The sequence below is a fragment of the Ovis aries genome, chromosome 4 (assembly GCF_016772045.2).
Source record: "Ovis aries strain OAR_USU_Benz2616 breed Rambouillet chromosome 4, ARS-UI_Ramb_v3.0, whole genome shotgun sequence".
Lineage (NCBI taxonomy): Eukaryota > Metazoa > Chordata > Mammalia > Artiodactyla > Bovidae > Ovis > Ovis aries.
This window is the reverse complement of record NC_056057.1, coordinates 38649276-38668582: the sequence shown is the minus strand read 5'-3', so window position 1 is coordinate 38668582 and position 19307 is coordinate 38649276. Positions and strand designations below refer to the sequence as shown.

Genomic DNA, 19307 nt, shown 5'->3' with positions numbered 1-19307 from the left:
GAAAAAGAGAAACTCAAGTATTTCATAAGTATGCAATGTCAATGTTCAACCTTACTAGTAATTTTAGAAATGCAAATTTAAACAAAATACTACACTGTACCCAGGAGAAAGGCAAAAATTAGGAAATACCAAATATAGGTGAGGATATGGGCAAATGGGAACCCACCTGAACTGTTTTGAGAGTGTAGATGGCGTGCTAACTCTGGAAAGCACGCTGAAAATAGTTACCAAAATGTAGGATGTTGACAGATAATAATTTAAAAATTTGCACTCAGATTTATAAGGAGTTACCTGGAGAGATGACCATTAAAGATGTGGTGCTGGGAACTAATGACACTTGGTCTACTTGTAGGGAATGCAGCAATTAGGAGCAATGAATGCAGGCTGCGGCATGGGCAGTTGTCAGAAACAATGAAACAGAGACGTACGTAGAACAGTGATAAACCATACATAGTGCTGAGTATAAAAATTAGAAGCAGAATAAGAGCTATAACAAAATATATTTATTTTCACAGCTCATGTATACTAAAAATGTTATATACCTGTTCAATATACAAATGCAATATTGGACCTATTAGTCCTTGCAGTGGATGCATATGGAGAAGCAAGGATGAAAGTGGAGAAAAAGTTGAACAAGAGAGGAGATTTGTGTGGGCTCATGATGACAATGTGCCCTAAAATAAGAAGTATGACTAAATTATACAACTGAAGTCAAAAAATAAGACCCAAGAACCAAAACAAACAAAAACTCCAGTTTTTTTGTAACGATTATCCTGGTCTGTCTATAAGATCCGTTCATGCTCTAGAATACTGTAATCATACACTTTTACAAATACTGCTTGAAAATAAACAGCAGTTTAAGAGTAATATTTTATTGAAAAATTTTATAGATAAGAATAGCAGGATGATCAGGGTTAAGGGAATAAGAGGACAGGGGATGAAAGTAAAGATAATATTTGAACACAAAAATGTACAGCATAAGGCACTCAACAGCTACTTTAATTGGAGCATTAATTCAAAACTAAATTTCCTAGTGATCAAAGGAAAGAGGAAAGTATGATAAATTCAGAGACAAAAATGTCTCTAAAATATACTATTAAAATTACTTTCTGCATTGTCATGCTACTTTGTTTAATCAGATGTCCAGAGTCAGACTGATCTCAGTAGGATAAAAGAGATCCGGATCTGATTTCATAGATCTAAAAGATATGTTTAATTTTCAAAGATGTTTAGCATTATCTCGGAAAATTAACAGAAGAGAGTTATTTTGGATCTATTCTTAAGATCACAAAGTTGCTTTATATTTTCCTACCATACAAAAGAAAGTGCGTCTTTGCCACTGCAAAGGAAAAAATAAAATTAATAAGCTATACTGCTCATTACTCCAGAACTAAAATATGGGGCATATTATGTCATAAAAACACGCTTGTCAAGGCTAAAAAACATGTTTTGAATATTTACCTGTAAAGAGTTGTTAGTTTATAAAAGATGAACACATTTTTAATAGACAAGTATAAACGTAAAAACTGCTAAACAGATGTTTCAAATGAGGCAGAGTTCATGCATTTTAATGTTATGACAACCAGAAAAACGAAGAAATAATATTCACTTGGAACAAATCTGATGCTTTCAAAACATGTAAATAAAGACAGAAAAGGTAAACTTACGGCTGTCACTGATGCCTGTCATGGACTAGCTAGCACTGGTGAAAGTCAAGGAAATGAGTCATCTAGCAGACAAGATTGGAGAAGGAAACAGCAACCCACTCCAGTGTTCTTGCCTGGAGAATCCCAGGGACGGGGGAGCCTGGTGGGCTGCCGTCTATGGGGTCACACAGAGTCCGACACGACTGAAGCGACTTAGCAGCAGCAGCAAACAAGATAGCCGAATGAAGATAGGATTTTACTTCAAGTCTCCTAGTTTTGATGACATAATGCAACTGCAACATTTAAAAGATGTAATTTGTGTATTTTTCTTTCTTTTGTTTTCTCAAGAGAAGCTATCTCCATAAGGTATGGCTCATCAATAAAAATATGCTTCCATGGAGACAGTATAAATTTAGTATAGATGCAATGAATTCTAAGTTACCTGGAAAGAACTACTGATTGGTAGATTAATCATCCCTCAGATTTCTCAACAAAATTTAAAATGACTTTGAGGAATTTATCCTACTCAGTAGGTGGTCTGAAGCCAAAGTTGAAAAATGACAATTTCTGGCACAGGAAAAAAAAAAAAAGAATTGAGAGTGAAGTCAAATTGATGTTTTTGAATTTTGATGTCAATTTACATCCTCTCTTGAATTTTCTATTAAAAACATGTACATTTGAGCATTATTTAGGCAGTCTACACAGTGCATACAACTGATATTTTATTTTCAGGAAACACAAATGCACAAAAATGGTTTCTCTTAAGTACAGAAACTCCGACAGAAAGATCAAAAAGGATTAAGGAGAAAATAAGCCTTCCATGCTCACCAATGGATAAATTATGATGGCGGTCTTATGGACCAGCAGTTTACTGGCCTGTGCTATACCTCATTGGCATGGACATGAAGAATATTTTACATATCTTGGGATTGCTCCAAATTTCCTCACTGAGGATTTATGACCTGCTTCCTATAACTTCATCTTGTTTACAGTGTCTTTGGGAAGCACACTGGTTTTGTCAGTAAAGAATAAAATCCAAAAGAACATATTCCAAGAAAATATTCATTTTGTTTGGCTTTGCTGAAACTCATTCCAATAAAATATAGTGCTCAGTACAAAATGAGGGCTTGGTTTTTCATGAAAATATGTTTTCGTCCAAAATACAGAGATACTTAATGAGGCTTTACTTGTATACATTTTCCTTTGACCTCTAATCAGAGGTCAACAAATTTTCTATAAAGTGAAGACTGTGGTGTTCATGTGTCTTGTGGTTTCTGTGATAAGTATTCAACCTTGTAGCTAGAGCATGAAAACAGTCATAGACGCTAGGTAAACAAATCAACATGGCAGTTTTCAAATAAAATTTTATTTATAAAAGAGGCTGATGTTTGGCCCCCAGGTCGTACTTTGCCAACTTCTGCTTTAAATCATTGGCAAAGTTTAAAAGACCATTCTATTTTCAGGTTGGAAATAACATATTCCAAACTTACAACATTCAAAATAAGGATCCTAATAATGTGAGCAGTTATATTAATCTTCTGAATATCTTAAAGAAACTATGGCTTACTTTGTCATGATAGGTGAAAATTACACAGTGGACTAATAAATATTTAAATCTAAGAAAATCAATGCATACTTAAATTTTTCCTCAATTATTAGTTTTAAAATATAATGCTCATGTATTTTAGAGAAAGAGAAATACATGGTGAAAAAATTCAATTGTACAACCACATGCCTTAGCAAGTATGGATGATTTCCTTTGGGATGTTGCTAAGAATCAAAATTTTTTAATCATTTTGGAAGCTTGTAAATACAAATACATGGAATTACAGAAACTGAGAGTTCATAAACTTGGGTGTATCATTTCAGGGTAATTTAGTGGTGTTTCCTAACAGCTTTTTTTTTTTTTTTTTTTTGCAATCACACAAACATACTTTATATCTTCTTCCTATAAGGAAGATTTGAGATATGTTCCAAATTAAAACTATATGCACAAATATATATATGAGTACCTTATTCAAATAACTATAGATGGGCTATCGAACAGCTAAACTTGGATTTTGTGAGTGAAATTATCCACACATATGAAATATTTTCTTTTCTCCCCATTTCAGAGAGTGGGGATTTTTCCACTTCCTTCTTAGAATCCATCCTGTCACTTTTGTTTGTAATGATATTCTCTCTCCCATACTCTTCGTCTTGCTTTATCACTGAGCTATACATTTTCTTCTCTGTGGATACTTCCCTTCAACCTCTAAACATGACCAAGCCAAAAAAGGCAAAAGTTCTCTCAACTATCATCTCCTATTGCTGATCCCTTGGATTTCTCATCCAAACCTTTAGGTGGAGAACACTATACTAGCTGTTTCTAATCCCACACAGCCCCATGCTTAAACCATTTAGCCCCATCACTTAACCTGTTGCTAGATGGCTCCTGGTTTAACCATTCCAATGAACATTCTCACTAGAGCCTGGGTGCTTATTGTTCTGAATGTTTCCAAGGATGCTGTTTGTCACTTCATCCTTATCCAAGGTCTTTTCTCTGAGTCCTATTACACCACATGCCCAACTCTACTGTCTATACCTCCAAAGCTATACCACTCCAGTGGTACTTACCATCGGTGTCGTTTCCATCAGTTACTTAATCTCATCTCTGTAATGCACAGAATGACACTAACTGCCACAGAAAAATGTTAAGTTTTAAATAAACTACAACACATAAAGCGCTTAATAGAACAGGGCACATAAGCACTAAATGAATGTTAACTAAAATCATTACTTGTTTTTCTCAACAATTTTACTCTTCATCTGTTAGAATTGTTTCTTCTCCTAATTTTTCCTTACATGTGGGTGTCCCCCTTGCTTCTAGCCTTAGTTCACGTGCTTCTCATTCATTCATTCTCCAAGGTAGGCTATGGCACTTGGAGGGCCTACTGCTCTGTAACTAAGGGCCTAGAGCTGAAACCAGAAAGTCTGGCTCAAATTCAGACTGATTTCACAGGCAAGTAACTCAATCTCTCTGTGCTTCAGTTTCCTTAAATATAAAGTGGGGACAATAATACTAACTACTTCATAAGACTGTTGCAAGGATTAAAGGTACACCTATATGTAAAATTCTTAGGACAGTACCTGGTACACATTAAGCCATTTTATTTATTTATTTAAAATGCTGATGCTTGCTATAGTATTCTTAGTTTTATTATCTCCATGAATTCATTGCCTCTTTGCTGAGGCCTCTCACTCATCTCCTGCCATTCCAAATCTTTTCTTTGGGCTTTATATTCCCAGTCATGAATATACCAGAAGGATAGCTCTGTCTGCATGCTTTACAGGGGCCCCCAATTCAATACGGCCAAAACTGAACTCTACCTTTCCTCCCTATATTCTTGGAATCTTGTTTTTGCACAATCAACCACAGAAACACCCAAAGCTGGAATAGGTGAATTATTTTTCCCCTCAAATATCAAATACACTCAATGTTATCTCATAAAAATTAGTATGTGTCTTCTTCCTTTTTACTACCACCGTTCAGTTTGGTCAAAAATCTTTCATCTGCCTACTGAAACACCTTCTTAAACGTTCTTCTTGATACCCTGCTTACCCTTCTACCCAGTAAGCTAGTTTCTAGAGTAGTGTATCTAAATAGTTTGTCTAAGGCATTCTCACTGGCTTATAGATACAGTGAAATGGTCCCTTGATAGATCTACTCACTTTTGCGTTCTCATCTCGACCACAGATTTATATCAACTGTTTTGTGTCTCCTCTCCAGCACACATGCTTATGCCACTGTCCCTGCTAGTTGGTTTCTACTTATCCATTAACACAGGGCTCAAATGTCACCTAGGCCTTGAATTTTCTCCTAACTGTCCATCATCCTCCACTCCTGACCTATTAGTTGCGACATTTTTCTTTTCTTCTGGATTCACAAACAGGGGAAAATATATTGTATAATATACTGTAACAAATATTATAATTATCTGTTCACATTATTTTATTCACTGTAAGACTATAGGCTTCAAAAGGGCTAAAACTATGATTTGTTCATCAAAAAAAGTAGGCTCTGAGTGAGTATTTGTTGAACCAAAACACTAAATTTAGACACACAAACAAGGAGGAGAACAGAAGGTTGAAAAAGTATTCCATATGAGATGGTAAATAGCCTTTCTGGTTTTCAATCACAGCAAAGAGTGTATGTGATGCATTTGCTATCATGTGTATGAAGAGGCCACTTACTCACCCTTTGACACTGCAGGTTAAGGGCATGTGGACAGTTGTGTCACTAAACATAAGGATGCAATGATAACCTGCTTTGACCTTTTATCTACCTCAATGATAACTTGCTTTCACCTTCACCCTACCCCCACATACTATAGTCTTAATACAACAACCAACGTGATCTGTTTAAAATCAAATTTTGATCATATCATAGCTCTGTTGAAAACTACCTCATGGCTTTCTTTTGAATTCAGAGCAAAAACCAAAGCTGTTTACAAGGATCTACAAATCCCTCATGAGCTGGGCCTTCATCTCACTTTTTGACTCAGTTTATTAGTTTCCTTACTGCTGTTTCCCCTCCAGCCAAGCTGCCCTCTGCTCTTAGGTTCTCTGGATATATCAGGGGCCCTCCTGATAAAGCAGAGCCTTTGCATGTGCTTTCCCAGTGTCAAGAAAGCTGTTATCCAACCCTGTCACATGGCCTACAACCTCACCTCTTTCAAGTCATTTCCAAGTGTCACCTTGTTGGTGAACTTCTTACCATGGCCTTCTCAACCTTCTCTGCAAGTAACTTCTCTTGTATTTTCCTCCTTACCATCATCTGACAGATTAAATAGTGTTCTTATTTAGTCATAACAATTATTTTTACTATCTTTCTTTGTGCTCCAGAGTATAAGTTCCATGAAAGAAGGACATAATAGGTATCATTAAATAAATTTTAAATAAATGAATAGAGCATTATTTTAGTTAAAAACAAGGAAATGACATAGAAAGTTCTGAGTTTTATATCTACACAGGCTCAAATGATACAGCACACTCATTTTTATAGAGAATCTTTCTTCTACCAACTGGCATACAGTAAAATCCTGAAAAGGCAGTTTGACACTGGAAATGCACTGATGTATGCATTGTATCTCAGACAGTAAATCATCTGCTTACAGTGCCGAATACACAGGTTTAATCCATGGGTTGGGAAGATCCCCTGGAGAAGGGAATGATGACTCACTCCAGTATTCTTTCTTGGAGAATTCCATGGACAGAGGAGCCTGGCAGGCTACAGTACACAAAGTCACAATAAAAGAGGTGCATTTATAGGGCATCCCTGGTATCTCACATAATAAAGAATCTGCCTGCAATGCCGGAGATGCAGGTTCAATCCCTGGGTCAGGAAGACCCCCCAGAGAAGGGACTGGCAACCCATTCTGGTATTTGTGCCCAGAGAATTCCATGGACAGACCACAGGGTCACAAAGAGTCAGACACTACTAAGGGAGTAACACTTTCACTTTCAGGAACTGTATAATAATGATTTCTGGTATCAATGGGAACTGTTTAAATTATTGGCAGGTTCTCAGACATCTAAACATGGGAATAATACTTCTGCCACCAAAGCTACAGTGACATACTCCACTATACATTGTTGGAAAAAATACGCATTTTTTCTCATTTGTCCCATGTTTATCCCAGACCATATGAAACTGTATTTAGAATTCTGATTTCAGAAGGTTGTGTAATTTAGCAGAAAAAAACTAACAGACCTGCAAGTGAATCTACTTCACTAGGTGTGAGTAACTAGGAACGTGATTAAACGTTCTGTATCTCAATGATCTCATCCATAAACACATCTTTTAGAATAAATTGGTATATTTTATAAAATGCATAAAGCAAATTCCTAGTTAGCTGGCTGATGAAGAAATGTGAAGCAGCTCAGCTTATGAGTCAGGAATACTTGAGCTCAAACCTTGGGCCTGTTGTTGATTCTGTTTATGAGCTCTATCTCTTTGAGTTTTAGTTTCTGCATTTTTAAGATGAGAATTATTATGCCTAAGGTACAGCTGTGAGATATGGGAATAATAAGACAAGATGCCGACTCCAATTCCTATATGTAGTAGATAAACATGAAAAAAAAAGACAGCTTCATCTCTCAAGTCCCTTCTATGAAGTTTTCTCCTCCAAAATGTCATTGTAATGGATACACACACCATAATTAACCAGGTCATCAAGCCAAGGGAAAATGCTCCCTTATGAAGGACTTACAAATTAGGCTTTCCATAAACATTTCTGGAACTATAAAATGTATAGTTTACATTTCATATATGTTATTCAAGGAAGCAGGAAACTATAAAGTGCATATTTGAAAGAAATGAAGTATTCCAGTTTGTAAACTAGATAACTGAACTGCTAGATTCTTCCTAGACATCTGGTTATGGAGCATTTCTACAGATTCATTTGATCAAAAATGTTATCCACCTGAATATGTGGTTTCTGGACCACTTAAGAGGGTTGAGAGTGGACTTATAAGCAGATTCCAGACTCAAAAATTTCAGTTCAATAGAAGGACATGACAATCAAAAATTTTACAAAGGCTATGGTCTGACTATGGTTTGCATTATTAAGGATGAGCCTTGTTGGCCACTGTCAAGGATATTCTAAAAAGTATTCCCACATGAGGTAAGAACTGGACTAGGTGACCTTAAACATCCTTTACAATGGTCAAGATTTAATGATAAATTGACCTTATATGTTTTATAGTAACTACAATAAATGAAAAAATGTTCAAACTCTAAACTCTAAAACAACTATAAACGGACTCTGAACAACTGAAAGAATACACACATAGGGTCAGTTTGCTTTGTGTATACAACATATACACTTAGCTTTTGATGAAGTTAGCAACTGTGTTTTGTTTCAGATTATGAATAAATCAATATATATCACTATATCTATAGAAAGCAAGCACTATCTGATTATAATACAACTTATAATGCATCGTGAAAGTGAAAGTGTTAGTTACTTAGTCATATCCGACTTTTTGCAACCCTGTGAACTGGAGCCCACCAGGCTCCTCTGTCCATGAGATTCTCCAGGCAAGAATAGTGGAGTGGGTAGCCATTCCCTTCTCCAGGGGATATTCCTGACCCAGGGATTAAACTTAAGTTCTCCCACATTGCAGGCAGATTCTTTACTGTCTGAGCCACCAGGGAAGCCCATAATACATAGAGTAAACTCAAAATTTCAAATATCAGTAAATATATTAGGGAAATTTGGATTTAGTTGAAAATAGGGACCAAAATTTTGGGGAAAGAAGTACATTATATTAACAGTCTGAGAAAGAAACTTAAAATTGAACACTGCTGGATACAGCATGTCAAAACGACTTGGTAAAGATTTCCAAATGAGGTAGATTACAATGAGTTCAAAATTCGAAACAGAACATACTGAGTGAAGAAAACTACTGATGAAAGAATTACTTTCCTGTCTTCTGAAGTCATTCAACTGGAGGAACAACAGAATATTCCCAGGCCCGCTCCTGCCAAGTGAGTTATGACAAAACTCAAAAGCCAGTTTTATAACAGATATATGGAATGGAAAACACTTTAGCACTACATTAATAATTTATTCCACTGCAATATGCTGTATCATTTTTGGACATGTGTTTATTCTTACCATGTCATGAAAAATTTAGGAGAATTCTCCTCTCCTGATTGCCTTTCTATGTTATCTCTAAGTAGCCTATGTTACGTTGAAGCTCTTTCTCTAATAGCTAGCCCAGATTACACATTTAGTCATCTCCCAGAATGCACTGACTGATACTAAACAAAAAATGTTTTTAAGTTTCACAACAGGCTAGGGGGGAAAGTGGCAAAAAATGTCTTTGTGCTCTATACATAGAATCAGCCATTTACACTTCCAATGACAAATGTTTGGTTTTCATTATCAAATGAGGTGGAGACTTCCTGGATTCACTATCTGATGAGCTGTCCTCTGTGTCCTAAGGCAGGTCTCTAAAATTTCTTAACACATTTTAACTTGTAACCTCTTTACTAAGGACCATTTCTTCAATATTCACCAAGATCTATCTCCCTTTAATATAACCAAATTTTCTTCTATTTTCTGCTTTTAAATACTATATTTTTTTTTGTTAAAATTGAGTTCAAAGCCCACATCAACATCAACAATGTTTATCTGTCTTATCTAAGATTTACCTGCTTCACACCCTAGCTAGACATTTTCCTACATACAACCAGCAACCTAGACCTATATTCATCTGCCCAGTGATTGCCTCCAGACTGTTCTGTATGTGTGTTTTAAATACTACCTATTCTTCCATTACAGACAGCTGAGAAAAGAAGAAAAATAAAAGGCAAAGGAGAAAAGGAAAGATATATCCATCTGAATGCAGAGTTCCAAAGAATAGCAGAGAGATAAGAAAGCCTTCCTAAGTTATCAGTGCAAAGAAATACAGGAAAACAATAGAATGGGAAAGACTAGAAATCTCTTCAAGAAAATTGAGATTACAAGGGAACGTTTCATGCAAAGATGTTCACAATAAAGGACAGAAATAGTATGGACCTAACAGAAGGTATTAAGAAGAGGTGGCAAGAATACACAGAAGAACTACACAAAAAAGATCTTAAATGACCCAGATAACCACCAGGGTGACATCAGTCACCTAGAGCCAGATATCCTGGAGTGTGAAGTCAAGTGGGTCTTAAGAACCATCACCATGAAAGAAGCTCGTGTACGTGATGGAATTCTGAAACAGCTGAGCTATTTCTGAAATAGCTGAGCTATTTCAAATCCTAAAAGATGATAGTGTGAAAGTGCTTCACTCAATATGCCAGCAAATTTGGAAAACTCAGCATTGACCAAAGGATTGAAAAAGGTCAGTTTTCATTCCAATCCCACAGAAAGGCAATGCCAAAAAATGTTCAAACTACCGCACAACTGCAATCATCTCACATGCTAGCAAAGTAATGCTTAAAATTCTCCAAGCCAGGCTTCAATAATACTTGAACTGAGAACTTATAGATGTTCAAGGTGGATTTAGAAAAGGCAGAGTTGACATCCACTGTATCATCAAAAAAGCAAAGGAATTCCAGAAATACGTCTATTTCTGTTTCATTGACTATGCTAAGGCCTTTGACTGTGTGGATCACAACAAACTCTGGAAAATTCTTCAAGAGATGGGAATACCAGACCACCTGACTTGCCTCCTGAGAAACCTGTATGCAGGTCAATAAGCAACAGTTAGAACCAGACATGAACAACAGACTGGTTCAAAATTGGGAAAGGAGTACATCAAAGCTGTATAGTGTCACCCTGTTTATTTAACTATATACACAGTACATCATGCAAAATGGTGTGCTAGATGAAGCACAAGCTAGAATCAAGATTGCTGGGAGAAATATCAATAACCTCAGATATGCAGATGACATCACCCTTAATGCAGAAAACAAAGAGGAACTAAAGAGCCTCTTGATGAAGGTGAAAGAGGAGAGTGAAAAAGCTGGTTTAAAATCAACATTCAGAAACTAAGATCCAGTCCAATCCACTCCACTCCAGTCCAATCACTTCATGACAAATAGAATTGGAAACAATGGAAACAGTGACAGATTTTATTTTCTTGAGCTCCAAAATTACTGCAGATGGTGACTGCAGCCATGAAATTAAAAGATACTTGCTCCTTGGAAGAAAAGCTTTGACAGACCTAAACAGAATATTAATATGCAGAAACATTATTTTGCCAACAAAGGTCCAACTAGTCAAAGCTATGGTTTTTCCACTAGTGATATATGGATGTGAGAGTTGGACCATAAAGAAGGCTGAGTGCCAAAGAACTGATGCTTTTGAACTATTGTGTTGGAGAAGACTCTTGAGAATTCCTTAGATTGCAAGGAGATCAAACAGTCAATCCTAATGGAAATCAGTCCTGTATATTCATTGGAAGGACTGATGCTGAAGCTGAAACACCAAGACTTGGGCCACCTGATGCCAAGATCCATCTCACTAGAAAAGACCCTGATGCTGGGAAAGATTGAAGGCAGAAGGAGAACACAGCAACAGAGGATGAGATGGTCGGATGGCATTACTGACTCAATGGACATGAGTTTGGGCAAGCTCCAGGATACGGTGAGGGACAGGGAGGACTGCTGTGCTGCAATCCATGGGGTCACAAAGAGCTGGACATGTCTGAGTGACTGAACAACAACGTTTCTTCCATCTACAAAAGCAGTGCCGTTTGTTCATTTCTCAATATCTAGACACCTATAATAAATAGAATTTCCACTACCAAACCTGCTTAGAAGGGCAAAGGAGCTTATATCTTTTCTGCTGCTGTTCCCAGTAGGCAACATTGGAACCTCATAGTAGATGTCTCATGTGTGACTTAATAACTATATCAACTGCTTTAATGTTGTTGCTGTTGTTTTCATTCTCTTATCCATATGTCTAAGATATATGTAATAACAGTATTTAACTTTGATATTTTTCTAAAACACTTCCTTGGGCAATACGATTTGAGACATCATTTTGACAGAACGACACTAAAATCATGACACAATGAGCACTTCCTCAGTAAAAAATTTCTAAGTCTAGGTTCCAAATTTTATACATACATATATACAACATCTGTTTTTATATGTATATAAATACATATGTGAGGGCTTCCCTGGTGGCTCAGAGTTAAAGCGTCTGCCTGCAATGCAGGAGACCTGGGTTCAATCCCTGGGTGGGGAAGATCCCCTGGAGAAGGAAAAGGCAACCCACTCCAGTATTCTTGCCTGGAGAATCCCATGGACAGAGGAGCCTGGTGGGCTGCAGTCCACGGGGTCGCAAAGAATTGGACACGACTTATATAATAATTTATGTGTATATGTATTTTAGAATCTTTATATAGATACATATGGGCTTCCCAGGTGGCACTAGTGGGAAAGAACCCACCTGCTAGTGCAGGTAGACGTAAGGGAAACGGGTTCGATCCTGGAGGAACAAATGGCAACCTACTCCAGTATTCTTGCTTGGTGAATCCCCATGGACAGAGTAGCCTGGCAGGCTACAGTCCATATGGCCGCAAAGTGTTAGACACGAATGAAGCAACTTAGCACACACACACATATACACACACATATATACACCTATACTGATACACATATATATCTATATGAATCTAAACCACACATAATAAAAAAGCAGGTACAGTACAACAGGCTTTAATTTTAAGTACTCAAATAAATCATAATCAATTTACTAATCATGCACTATATGCAAGTCACTATTGTGTGAATGTGCAGCTATGAATTACCTCCTCTTTTCTTGCATCACGTCCTTTCTGTACAAACCAGATAACTTTTGCTTGTAAAGATCGTGGAGTACATTCCAGCAAAGTACTGTTATTCTCTATGCCATAGGCCAATCTCTCTTCAGTTTTATCCAAAGCATCCCCTGTAACATAAATGTTAACATCAGCCTTGAGAATTTTATTTTACTGGTAAATAATATTTTTGAATGATTCCTTATTCAGATCCCTATAACAAAGTGAATAGTTTTTATTGCTTACTGCTAATATCTATACAAGGTCATATACTGAGTTATTTAGAAAGAGTGGCATACTAAAATCTAGGCAATAAAAAGGCACAGCAGACTATGGAGTGAGAAAGAAGTAACTAGGAGTTTGATTACAAAAGATGGGTCAGAACAGTTAGAAGGTATGTCAGTGTTAAATTAATAGGAAATCAGGGACAACATCCATTGATAAAGTAGGCAAGAGAAGGTGAGGACCAAAAATGAAACATTACACAGGACGCAAACTCAAGGCTACACACAGAAACAGAAAGCAGAAATCTAGGAGATATGGCTCTATATAAACACAGGTGTGAGTGATAGCTTGACAATGGATTGCCCTTATCCAGATACTATGGGAAGAAAAACACGTGAAACTGAACCAAAGACTTTGTGAACCAGAGCTACTTGATTATAATGTGCACTTTGGCCCAGAAAGGCTCTCTTTGAACCTGAAACCCAAAATGCATATAGACAAGTATACCTAACTGCAGTGAAGAATCAAAGCCAGTGGATTTATTTTTAGTTGTTTTAACCAAGATCACATTCAATACTAGATTCCAGGCTTTTTTCCTACGTCTGAGTCCTTCACGCTTTCAAAACAGATCCCTGAGTTTCTCTAAAATTAGAACCCCACCTTTCTCTAACCAATATTCTCAGAGGCTTACATTTTGCACCAAATCCCCAGCCAGTCTGGGGATTAGCAAACTGATCCTGGACCACAATCTCTGGACCTGTGTATAAGCAGCTCTGGTCTCTCAATCATCAGGAGCACGGTCTACTCACCAACTACCATCACAGTGCGAACAGACAGGTCAGTGGTTTTCTGTCTTGTTTGACTTCCTTACCTTTGCCTAAAGCTGACATTTTCTCTTCCTTTACACATTGAGCCACCCACTACCTTTCATCAGAAATGCATGTCTGGACCACCAACCCCAGTTCTGGGCTTACTCTATTCTAGTGAAAGAGTCAAAGTACTTCACTTTCTTTGATCCAAAGCTCACTAGGTAACCTGATTCAAGTTAGATCACTTTTGATAAAATTAAGTTATAAAAACACAGTGAAGATATTCCCAGGGTTGAGCTGCTGAGATAAATCCTGCAAGTTACTGTGGCATCTGCCACCTAAAGTATACAACACTTCTGCTGTAAGTGTCCTCTTTTTGAGGTCTAACAATAATGCTTGCAGCTATATAAAAATTTTTCCAAACTAAGAAAATGTATAATCCATAAAATTTTAACTACACAGAATACTCTCAGGAACATTGTTCTAGTATATATCAATCACAAATAAAACAAGGACGCTTTGAAAGAGGTTTGTATTTTATCTTCAGTGCCCACTCTAAATACCCATGGCAACTGATTTTCTATGGATTACCGACAAACTGCTGTCCAAAGCACTGCTGAGCTGCATTCCCATGCCGAACATCTTGTCTGCGGAACCGCCTGAAAGAAAGTAAATGCATTTAGGAGATGTTCAGATTTCAATTTTCCAGACTTTAAAATATTGCCAACCTCATTAAAGTTTCAAGTAGTATTCTGCTACTGAAAAAATTGATCAGTCATACAAAACAAGGATAAAATCCAAGTTTCATAGTTTTCCATGTTTCCAGTGAATGTTATTCAACGGATAAGAGCTATATAAAACTATTTTTTAAATGGTCACATGAGTTTGAATTATGGATACTGAAGCAATAATCTAAGAAAGTTCTCTTTACATTTCACTAGGAATTTAGTTCAACAGGGAAGTCTTCTGGTTTTAAATAAGTATCTTGGGTGGTAAAGGCTATGTGCAGATAAAGACAGTGAGACTTGAGGCAGATTACCTATTTGAGTAAAAATGGATAAAATTCCCATATATATTTAAGTGCATTATGTAAAGCTATTTGGATCCAAATATTTTGCTCTACAGGAATCATGCTCAATGTGATTGTTAATAAAAATAAACTGATAATATACTCAATTTACTCTTTAATTCATTTATAAAATGTAAAAAGTATATGCCTCTATTAAATGTGATGGTACATTACATATTTAACAGAATGCCTTACATAATAGTGGGCCTCAAGAAATACCGTATTTTTCCTTAATTTGCCTCTAACAGGTAAATATACTTCCAGTATATTTTCATATTTTCTGGTTGATTAGACATATGATTGACCAATAATAATAGTCTTTATCCATGGAGAAAGAATTCCAGAATATATGTTGTTCTTGTTGCTATTTAGTTGCTAAGTCGTGTCCAGCTCTTTGCAACCCCATGGACTGTAGCCATACAGGCTCCTCTGTCTGGGATTTCCCAGGCAAGAATACTGAAGTATTCATTTCCTTCTTCAAGGGATCTTCCCAACCCAGGGAAGATGTCTCCTACACATTGTCAGGCATATTCTTTACCAATGAACCATCAAGGAAGTCCTCTAGAATATATACCATGTTTCCAATTTGTAGGCATCTTTCTCAGGAATTAAATAATGGAATTTATCCTTATTAGTATTGGAATGCTACAGTTAAGAAGATCTTCAGCATATTAACAAGTTTAAGATGGAAACAGAAATATTACATAAAGCTAGAAAATACCACTTGCTTCTCTAATCATGGCATTTCTTCAACACTGAGGGGAAACCAGAAGGCAGAACAGAACTTTTATCCCAGAACAAGATGGTGAAACTTCCCAAGTGACAAAGAGATGCTTTTACCATATGCAATGGTCAGATTTGGAAAAGGGAACCAGGTTCAAATCCCAATGTCACTACTCAAATTCTGCACGATCTTATACACATCCCTGGTCTTTCCTGGTTCGGTATGTCCTCTTTTGTAAAGGAAGCTGGGCTAACTGATACTTAATTTCCAGTCTCATTTTTTTGTTTCATTCTAGGTTTTCCTAATGGCCACCAAATAGTGATATTGGAATGCTATCAAGAAATGGAGTGCTTTCTCATAAATGAGTTCAGATCTTAGTTAAGAACTCAATACTTAATCTTTTGAGTGTTTCCTTATATTGAATGCTAGGACAGATGAATATTTCCAGGCAATTTTTAGGGTAATGGTCTGAGTGCAAAAGCAATTTTTAAAGTCTGTTTAAAAGAAGCAGACTGTTGATCAGAAAACCTTACTCAAAGACCTGAGATTTTATGAAGTTAAGATTAAAACTGCCATATGAATCATTCTATAGAGCTAAACTGAAAATAGAAATTGACAAAAGGGGAGCAAAATTTAAAGGTTTTATGCTTCTATATTGTTTTATGCTAGTGTGTACTTCTATTATGCAACTGATAGAAGCTCTGGAGGATATTTAAATGGCTGTTATTGATTCCTCACTTCACTGAGTGTTGCTTTGATATTGGGAATCTCAGGTCTGCTGAGCAATAGTGCATAATGAAACAGGAATAAATTAATGAAATGGGAAATAGTTTGCATGTTGCAGCAAGGATATTGTATCACATTTATTAAGCAAGTAATATGAGGAAAAAAGGAATTAATTCTAGGTAAGCACTGTGGGTAAGTGTGCAAAAATTTTGTTTAAAATCATTGGAAATATGCATTTAAAAACATAGATATCACATTCTCCAACAAGAGTTCAGTTCATTTTCTACTATCCTAGTATAGCTGTCCTTTATTTCAGCATTTAAAAAAGAAGGTATTAGGATCAGGAATATTAGAAAGGCTAAGCTCTCAAAGTCATGTATTTTTCTTATATCTCTTACCTCTTGGAAACTTTTCAAGAGAATGCTGGAAACAAGAAAAAATACAAGAGCAAGGGGGAAGAAAAAGACCTAGCTCTATAAATTATAGTGTACTTTGGAAGACTATTTTAAACAAGTGGTTTGGAGTGTGAATTGATGCTTTTCCTCTGTTGACTCATTTTCACTTTGTGAACAGAAGAGTACTTATTTTAATGACCAGTTTTCAATTTCTACTGCTAGTCAGGTCTGAAGCAAAAATGATCTGCTATAAAAGCAAACTTTATGTGCTGGAACTTATCCAAAACGTTCTCCTCCAGGGGTGGGTGATGGTTTCAAAGAATCTGACACTACTGAAAGATCTGCATTTCATGTCACTGAACTGAACTAATTCATTCATGAGCATGGCTCCTGATTCCACCATCTCACTACTTCCTGTCTATGATTTTGCCCATTCATTTAACTTCCCTAAAGAACTCTTTTGTCCACCCTATAAAACACCATAAAACAAACCTATGAATATATACTTTTACAAGCGGCACCATTTACCAGGAAATACTTAGCTACAGAAACTTCTTAGTTAAATTCATCATAAATGCTGCATGCCTAATAAAAAGCTTGTTATTCATTAAGTATTTGATGCAAGGCTTATAAATATTTTTGTTGCTGCTCAAAGCATTAGGATAATTAATGTTATTATTTTTGGTATGATTACCTTTCTGCCCTTAGATTCTACTACATCAAATCTAACCTACAGAAATACATAGTTTTCTCAGAGCATTTTTCTGTGCCTCTGTAGAAACAATTAATTCTTTTTAACTGGAATCTCCTTATATCCTTGCCTTCAAGATTGAACTCAAATGTTGAATTATTCTGAGAATCAAATACTGTGTTATGTGTATTTCACTTAGTCTGGGGCCTTATACATAGTAAGTGCTCAGTGGTGAGCTATCACTCTTATTTACAATTCTATTCTTCACTTCTGGTTCTATTTTCCTATGGACAGGGGACTGTTTCCTCCCACCCTTCAAACATAGTATAAAATTAGACTGAATGAGAGAATAAAGCATAAAATGATAGTTTCAATTAGTAACACAGCTGTATTCTTCAAGAATTGACTTTCAATATCAATAAACATGGATAGAAAATCAACTGACTCACTCAGTTTTCAATACAGTTGATACATTATTTAGCTCATAAATGGCCTCTCAAAACATCTTTTTACTATCTCCTTAATATATCCTTTATTTACTCATTGGAATGTTAATTTAGGTAAGGTTAAATTAATAAAAGTTTGAATTACTGACTAATTTTTTAAAATGAGATTCTACTATTTATGTGAATCTATAATACTAACAATTATATTAAATTAGATTAAATTAGATGTTGAAAAAAGGTATAAAGGTAGCCCAAAGTAAAAGATCAATAGTAAATGAAATTGATAAAAGTTGCTTTCAGCAGGGAAACTGTATATGGTTTTATATCTTTGCTTTATATTATCTTTACTTTATCAAGAGAAGAAGATAAGTGCTTATTCTATAATAAAAATATTTTCCTTTATTTTTCCCCCAAAGAATGCATGATTTTTTATCACTTGAGTTAAGAAAGATTCTTATTCTCCAAAATACTTTCTGTACCGTAAGATCTGTTCAAAGAATTCTAGGATTTACCTTCTCTAACTAGTGGCAATGACCCCACTGAATTCTAGATATTAGAGTTTGGAGGTCTTTAAGTACCTTTCATTTGTGTTGAATTAAATCACACATTTCATTAATTACACAGGTCATGTATTTGCCTAGGAGTTAAAATATTCACTTTCAAAATGAAATAAATGAAAACCAGCTGGTCAGAAGAACATGGGGCAAATGCAGGATGTATTTTAGAATTTATTTATTTTCCTTTTAAGTCTTTGAAATCCTCATGTGTGGGTTTACTTGCTATTTCCACATTTTAAGTTTATCTAAATTGGTTTCATGTCTCGCAGCAAAAGTTTCAGGAGGGAAAAGAGTTGATTCAAACATGGAAGAAAAATAAAACCCCAGAAAGCAAGCTCAGCCTGTATCTACACAATAGTCAATGGAAGTTATTTTTCAGGAAAAGTGAAGTTTTCAAAGTTTATATCATTAAGACTCTGATGATTAAGAGTCTGTGATTAACATATACATACCACTATATATAAAATAATCAACAAAGACCTACTCTATAACACAGGGAATTCTACTGAATACTCTGTAATAACCTCTATGGGAAAAGAATCTGAAAAAGAAGGGATATATCTATGAATACCTGAATCAAGTTGCTGTACACCTAAAATTAAACACAACATTGTTAAATCACCTATACTCCAATATAAAAACAAAAAACCAAGTTACTTTAGAATAAATGGAAAATCACTTGAAAAAAAGAGCAGGTTATTTTCATGGAATG

At 35.8% G+C, this 19307-nt stretch overlaps 1 protein-coding gene across 1 annotated transcript in view; it reads right to left on the bottom strand.

The window, feature by feature from the left end:
- Nucleotides 1-19307, bottom strand: part of SEMA3E (semaphorin 3E) — a 279257-nt gene that overhangs the window by 11800 nt on the left and 248150 nt on the right. The window contains exons 15-16 of the mRNA XM_027968533.3: nucleotides 14579-14646; nucleotides 12945-13084 (exon numbers count right to left, since the gene is read on the bottom strand). Of these exons, the coding sequence (XP_027824334.2) occupies nucleotides 12945-13084; nucleotides 14579-14646 (208 nt within the window). The remainder of the gene's footprint in view (nucleotides 1-12944; nucleotides 13085-14578; nucleotides 14647-19307) is intronic.